The 6,874-nt window shown below is 36.9% G+C and overlaps 1 protein-coding gene across 1 annotated transcript; it reads left to right on the top strand.

Moving 5' to 3' along the window:
- The first annotated feature begins 1,320 nt into the window (after positions 1-1,320).
- LOC125222995 (eukaryotic translation initiation factor 2 subunit alpha homolog) lies at positions 1,321-4,973 on the top strand. Its single transcript, XM_048125936.1, has 7 exons — positions 1,321-1,821; positions 3,630-3,686; positions 3,788-3,874; positions 3,960-4,106; positions 4,216-4,320; positions 4,472-4,570; positions 4,708-4,973. The coding sequence occupies exons 1-7, from the start codon at positions 1,438-1,440 to the stop codon at positions 4,861-4,863; spliced, it is 1,035 nt and encodes a 344-aa protein (XP_047981893.1). The 5' UTR covers positions 1,321-1,437; the 3' UTR covers positions 4,864-4,973.
- Positions 4,974-6,874: the final 1,901 nt, after the last annotated feature.

Consider the following 6,874-nt stretch of genomic DNA (forward strand, 5'->3'; position numbering starts at 1 on the left):
AAATTCTTTTATACTCATTTTAGGGTTGAAACACCTAACTAAAAATATTCAACTCTTTATATCATTATGAATCAATTCACGATTTTAAATTTTTATTTAGTCTATATTGATTAGTTATTATTGTATAATATTATATCATTCATAATTTAAATAATTATAATATAATTATTTACTATTACTAGTTTTTAGTACTCCATCCGTTTTTTAAAAATAGCAATTATTTCCATTTTGAGCTGTTTTTTAAAAATAACAATATTTCTATTTTAGGACATGGACCCTACAATCCACTAACTCTACTTTCACTATTTTTTCTCTTCCTCTCTCTCTTACTTTACCCATTTTTCTTTTTCTCATTCTTACTTTACCAATTTTTCTCACTTACTTTACCAATTGTGCATTATAACCCGTGCCGTTTCAAATGTTTTTATTTTTTAAAAACGGAGGGAGTATTATAATTAATTATATTTGAATGATATTAAAAAAATAAATTAAATTTATACCATCAAAATAATAATATTAATATTGATTAATAATAATAGTATAAAGAGTGAGAAGAATGAGATAAGATATTATAATATCACTTTTGGTACTAGTTTTGTGTAAGCCCAAAATATCTTCTATGGCATAAATGGGAAAATATATTCGTTTAGAGGACATTTTGGGTGAAATCGCATTAGCTACTAAAAATGTGATTTATAGGTAAAAGAAAATGATATAAAATAAAGATCAGGTACATTTACGTGCGAAAGTTAAAGATTAGGTTTAGAGGTGCCCACGGTTCAGGAATCGGCGGTTACGGTTCGGAACCGCCGGTTCCGGTTTTGGAAATTGTTGAATCGGAACCGAACCGTGAGGGTGTTTCGCGGTTACGGTTCCGATTCCAAAACCGCCGGTTTCGGTTTCGGTTCTGTCGGGGGTTTTCCGGCGGTTTTTTTTTACAGTTTTTCACGGTTTCGAACCACTAGCTTTTTTTGCAGATTTTTGCGGTTCAAGCTTGATTTCACGGTTTTCTGGCAGTTTTTTGCGGTTCTGGCACGGTTTCGGTTTGAAAATTTTTGAACTTGAACCGAACCACGGTTCAAAAATCGACGGTTTCAGTTCAGGTAAATTCTCACGGTTTCGATTCAGAACCATAACTAGCAATTACGGTTTCGATTTTAACCGCTGGTTCGGTAAACCTTAGGCAGGTCTAATTAGGTTCACTCCTTAAAAAACATACTTCAGCGGTAGAATTAATTTTCGTTAATAGAAATGAAAGATTCGAGAGTCACTGAGTTCTCTCGCTAAACCCCATCTTATCGCGCTATAAAAATATACTGTCTTTAATTCTGGAATCTCCCTTTCCTCTTGCTCGACTTTCCTCTCTGTAACAAAACCCCCATTTCTACGAAACCCTAATTCTCCAATCTCGGCCGCGATAAGATCCGACCCGTTTCGATGGCGACAAACGGGCCGAATCTGGAGTGCCGGATGTACGAGGCCAAATACCCGGAGGTGGACCAGGCCGTGATGATTCAGGTCAAGAGCATGGCTGACAGCGGCGCCTACGTTTCACTCCTCGAGTACAACAACATCGAGGGAATGATTCTCTTCTCCGAGCTCTCCCGCCGCCGCATTCGGAGTATCAGCAGCCTCATCAAGGTTGGCCGCATCGAGCCTGTCATGGTGCTCCGTGTCGATAAGGAGAAGGGCTATATTGATCTCAGCAAGCGCCGCGTCTCCGAGGAGGACATCCAGGGCTGCGAGGAGAGGTTCAACAAGAGTAAGCTCGTGCACTCAATCATGAGGCATGTTGCAGAGACCATGAGCGTTGATCTTGAGGTTTGTTTCTTTTGGAACAACTTTTGACAATTTGTATTTTGAAAGTCAGGAACTTCATTGCTCGTAGTTCTATTGTGTAATTGAGTAAAGAAGTTAATCAGGTATGGTTCTGCTTTGGCTTGCAAATATCCCGTTAATTTGTTTGAGAAAAACCGTAATAAGCCCTCGCTGTTTCAAATTATTTGATAGGGGTTTAATTTAAGAAATTGTGATACTGAATTAACCATGTTAGAAGGTAATTATCATCGTCAGTTTCAATCGTCTTCAAGTTTAGCTAGTTTTCATTAATTGCTCTGTCCCGAGGAATAAGATTATGCTGCAAGAAAATTTTAGTTTAACAAATACAACAACATACGGGTTTGATCATATTGTCTCAGGAAATGTTTGTATAATAAGTACTCAAGTGACTTATATGGTTTATCATACTATTTAGGTAGCTAGATCTCCATTTCAGTGTTTGGTAAATTATCTGCTCATATGCTGTTTTGATGGATTTAATAGAATTATAGATCACGAAATATTAACATGTGTTGCTTGTGTGAAGACAAGATTGGCTGACTACTCAATAAATGATGTAGTCTCAATCTTTGATACTGTTTAAAAATAAAACTCCGTATAATAAAAAAGTTGGTCAGAGAAGCGGATAAAGAGAAGAAAACTGGTGGAAGAAGTTTATGATGAAAAAAGCGGACAAAACTGTAGATCTGTTTCTTTTGCTGCATTACTTAGTGTCCTCTGCACCAGTTCTTTTTCTGGATTTTGTTTTATATTAATTGAAACATAACTTGTCTGAAGGATTCAAGCTTCATAGAAGGTGTATTCTATTCTATAACTCAAACATTTTGTGTTAGAATAATTGACATTCATACACTGTTTGCCATCCTCAACTCAAGGGAAAAGAAAAAAGTAGTGTATACTTGAGAAGACTAAGCCAAAACTATATTCAAATTATTGCAGAGATTATGTATTCATTTGGTATAGTTCTGGTAAGCTTAGGGATGGGATTATTTCAGCTAATTCAAGTGGTGAGGTCTATATTTTGTACTATGAAAATGTTTCATTTTCAAGTTCTGAATATTAAAGTTTCCTCTGTTCACCATAAGTTACAATTGTTGCACTTGACCTTTTGGAGTGTGTTGGAGTGATAGTCATATATTGCAATTAATAAAGCTCATGAGTTTGACATGCTAGTTCCAAGTGCGTTGACCTATCTGTGAAGGTAGACATAATATTATGTGCCGAAAGATACTCCCTCCGTCCCCAAAAATAGACTAGTTTTGCCATTTTTGACCGTCCCCTAAAATTAGACAAGTCTAAATATGGAAAGTTTTTAACCAATTACACACCATTAATAATGTGGACCTCACAATCCACTAACACTACTTCCACTACCTTTTTCCCTCTATCTTTCTTACTTTTTTCCATCTCTTTCTTACTATACTAATTGTACATTAAAACCCATGCCATATACAAGTTTGTCTATTTTCTAGGGATGGAGGGAGTATATTTTATTGTTGGTTCGTGCCTATTTAACCTATAACATGTTTTTTGTCAACATTTTTGGTTGTATAGTGGTGCTATTAATTTCAGTTGCTTGTAAGATATGGAATGTATTCCCTGCTACTTGAACTGTATGGTTTGGTAATTATGAAAACAGTTTCATCTCCAAACAGTTGAAAAGAGTATCTTTATGGCTATTTGAGTTTCTTATGTTACTTTCTATGTTTTGTCTACACACAGATACATTCATCCTATTTTGTGATACATCTTAACATGCATTTTCACTAACGGCATGTATATTGTGGTAGGATCTCTATATCCATGTTGGCTGGCCGTTGTACAAGAAATATGGGCATGCATTTGAGGTGAGACTTCATATACTAAATAAAAATTTATGTTTATAAATTCCTACCTCATGTAGCAATTTTAAAACTATCATCTAGTAATTGTATGTATAAAAATGCAGGCATTTAAAGTGATGGTTACTGACCCCGACTCAGTTCTTGATTCCCTCACTCGCGAAATCACAGAAGTTGGTTCTGATGGACAAGAGGTAGTGTTTATTCTCATTTAGATTTGCATTTATTTTCGGTCTCCATCAGTTTTATATGGCCGATTGCAAGTGGTTATTCTTTTAGGTGAAGAAAGTGGTTCCTGCAATATCTGAAGAAGTGAAAGATGCTTTAGTTAAAAATATTAGGAGAAGAATGACGCCTCAACCCTTGAAGATTCGTGCAGATATTGAAATGAAATGTTTTCAGTTTGATGGTGTTCTACACATAAAGGTCTTCATCCTTCATTTAACTCATTTGCATTTTCCTCTTCAATTATTATGCATCAAGCTTAAAGCAAAACTTCTTTTGCGAAAGTACTGATTTGTGGAGAAGTTCACAGGAAGCAATGCGTAAAGCTGAAGCTGCTGGCAATGATGATTGTCCGGTTAAAATGAAACTTGTTGCAGCTCCAGCTTATGTACTTAACACCCAGACTCTTGACAAGGTAATCACTAATATTCCTATGAGCATGTCGTATTAAAGTTTTGACAGTGCCAGCTTATTTTATGTAGTGATGAGATAATATATATCTTTAGTTGTCAACTAAAATGGATTTTGTGTGGTTCTAAATACTTGTTTTTATTTTATAATGCTAGGAGCAAGGAATCGCAGTCCTTACCAAGGCAATTCAAGCGTGCACTGAAGAGATTGAACGCCAAAAAGGAAAACTCACCGTTAAGGAGCCACCACGAGCGGTAAATAAAATTACTATATAGGAGTACTATCTAATATGAATATTGAAATTTCACTCTCATAATAGATCAAAATGGTCTGCTCTTATTATCAATGTCCATATCCATATATGTACTTGACCAAGTATGATTTTGTTCAGGTGAGTGAACGGGAGGACAAGTTACTTGCAGAACATATGGCTAAGCTAGGACAGCAAAATGAGGAGGTCAGTGGCGATGAAGACAGTGAAGAGGAAGAAGATACAGGGATGGGTGAAATCGACCTCGAGAATTCGAGAATGGGGATAGGAGAGTAAACTTTTTCCTTTCCTTGTATCTTTCCAATCTTGGAATTTGTCAACATTTTTGTTAGTCTCTTGTTCCCCAATTTTTCAACCTTGATATAATAGTTGCGTTTTAAATTCTCCGCCTATTTGTTTTAATGCACAACTACTGTAGCTGATATCCATTTTAAATCATATAATTCTGAATCCCAATTAATCGTGTGGACGATAGGAGTGTGTATTTTCAATTTCGTATTACAATATTATAATATATTGTTTATTATATATTTTATTATAATATATATTCCTGTCCTCATAAAAATATATCACATTTAGCATTTTGGTTCATTCGATAAAAATAGCAATTTTTATTTTAGAAAACTACTACCTCCGTCTCTGAAAATTTGTTCCATTTTTCGTTTCCGTCCGTCCTCCAAAATTTGTTTCATTTCACTTTTATCATTTTTGGTAGTGGACTCCATATTCCAGTAACTCATTCATACTCACATTTTATTATAAAACAAATATATAAAAGTAGAACCCACAATTCACTAACTTTTTCAACTCATTTTGCATTACATTTCTTAAAATTCGTGGCGGGTCAAAGTGAGACAAATTTTGGTGGACGAAGGTAGTAGTAATGTTTTTGGGAAAGTGTTAGTATGACGTACAAAGTCAAAAAGTCGGAGGGAACTTTTGTAAATTCAAGATGCTTCGGACTTATTTCGATCGAATGAACCTGGAAATTTCAAGATTCGCTGCCATCTTCAACAATGAGAAGAGGCGTGCGGTAGCGGAATGAGTGATGCAGACATTTTGAAGCTGGCACTAAAGGTCTTCCACCAAGACAATAAGAAGTCCTTCACAACTTGGAGGAAGGTCAGTCACATTGGCAAGTGGGCAGGTGACATTCAGTTGAGCTCGAAATGCATGAAGCACAGGGCGGAAGGCGATTACTTGACAAGTGGTGAGGCCCAATCCGAGCCCGCAACGAGTGAGAGGGTCTCGGTGTCTGATTGGGACAAAGATGACAAAGGCTAGAGGCAAGGGATGTGTATAAACAAGCCAAGAGCCCCCTATCTTCATTCACCGATAAGATTGTTTTATACTATTCGCTGAAGAGTACTGACAGATCCAATTTTATATCAGAATAATTGGAGTCACATGCCCTCCTTGTTCGGTCACTCGAGATGGTCAAATGGAGTGGGGCATCCAGAAATGATAGCCTTTAATTTATGTAATTTTAACATTTTAAAATTTTAATTATAATATTTTAAATTTTTTATTATGTAAATTGTACTTAATTTTTAGAACTTATGTAATTTTAAGTATTTTTATTATATAATTTAAATGAAATATTTTAAATTAATTGTATTTTTGAATTAGAAAATAGTAAGACTCGTGATAACATCCACAATGGTTTGTAGATCGGCTTCGGGCGAGAACGGTCGTCCCACTCGGGCATCCGAGCCAGATCTCACCCATTTTGCAATTTTTTTTTGTTATTTATTAAACCAATACAAATACCCTAAACCCTAATTCAGTTTCCACACACTTACGCACAATACTCTCCACTCTACTCGTTTCTCTTCTCTTTTCTCACTTTCACACTTCCAAGAATGGATCAGAGTCAATTCTCAGTTAATTCCAGAAACCCGCAGAGTGTCGACGACGATATGCGATGTTTGGCGGTGGCGGCGGCGGAGGCGCCTGTTGGCCCGGCAATGAGGACTACCGGGTCGAGACTCCTGGATCTATAGGGTCCACTTACATTTCTGACTCTGAGTTCGATCCATTCTTCAACACCGACGCGTATTGGGTCGAGGACATGGAGCCCAGTTGTGGGCAACCTCCTGTCCCTGTGCCGCCGCCGAGGAGGAACAAGAAGATGGTGCAGAAGGAAAAAGCGCCATCCGTCCCAGTCCCACTCCCATCCAATGAGCCCAACTAAGAGTACGCCACGGGGCGTACTGACGACGAGTTGGAGAAGTACATGAAGGTGGCTCGGTGTTGGGTCAATATATCGGAGGATTCGATACAGTCC

Source organism: Salvia hispanica, chromosome 4 (assembly GCF_023119035.1).
Source record: "Salvia hispanica cultivar TCC Black 2014 chromosome 4, UniMelb_Shisp_WGS_1.0, whole genome shotgun sequence".
NCBI classification, from domain to species: domain Eukaryota; kingdom Viridiplantae; phylum Streptophyta; class Magnoliopsida; order Lamiales; family Lamiaceae; genus Salvia; species Salvia hispanica.

What these genes read in the sequence shown, in the direction of transcription:
- LOC125222995 (XM_048125936.1), top strand. Translation starts at nt 1,438, where the DNA reads ATGGCGACAAACGGGCCGAATCTGGAGTGCCGGATGTACGAGGCCAAA. An exon ending in ACACCCAGACTCTTGACAAG is followed by an intron (nt 4,321 to 4,471) that starts GTAATCACTAAT and finishes TTATAATGCTAG; the next exon opens with GAGCAAGGAATCGCAGTCCT. An exon ending in TTAAGGAGCCACCACGAGCG is followed by an intron (nt 4,571 to 4,707) that starts GTAAATAAAATT and finishes GATTTTGTTCAG; the next exon opens with GTGAGTGAACGGGAGGACAA.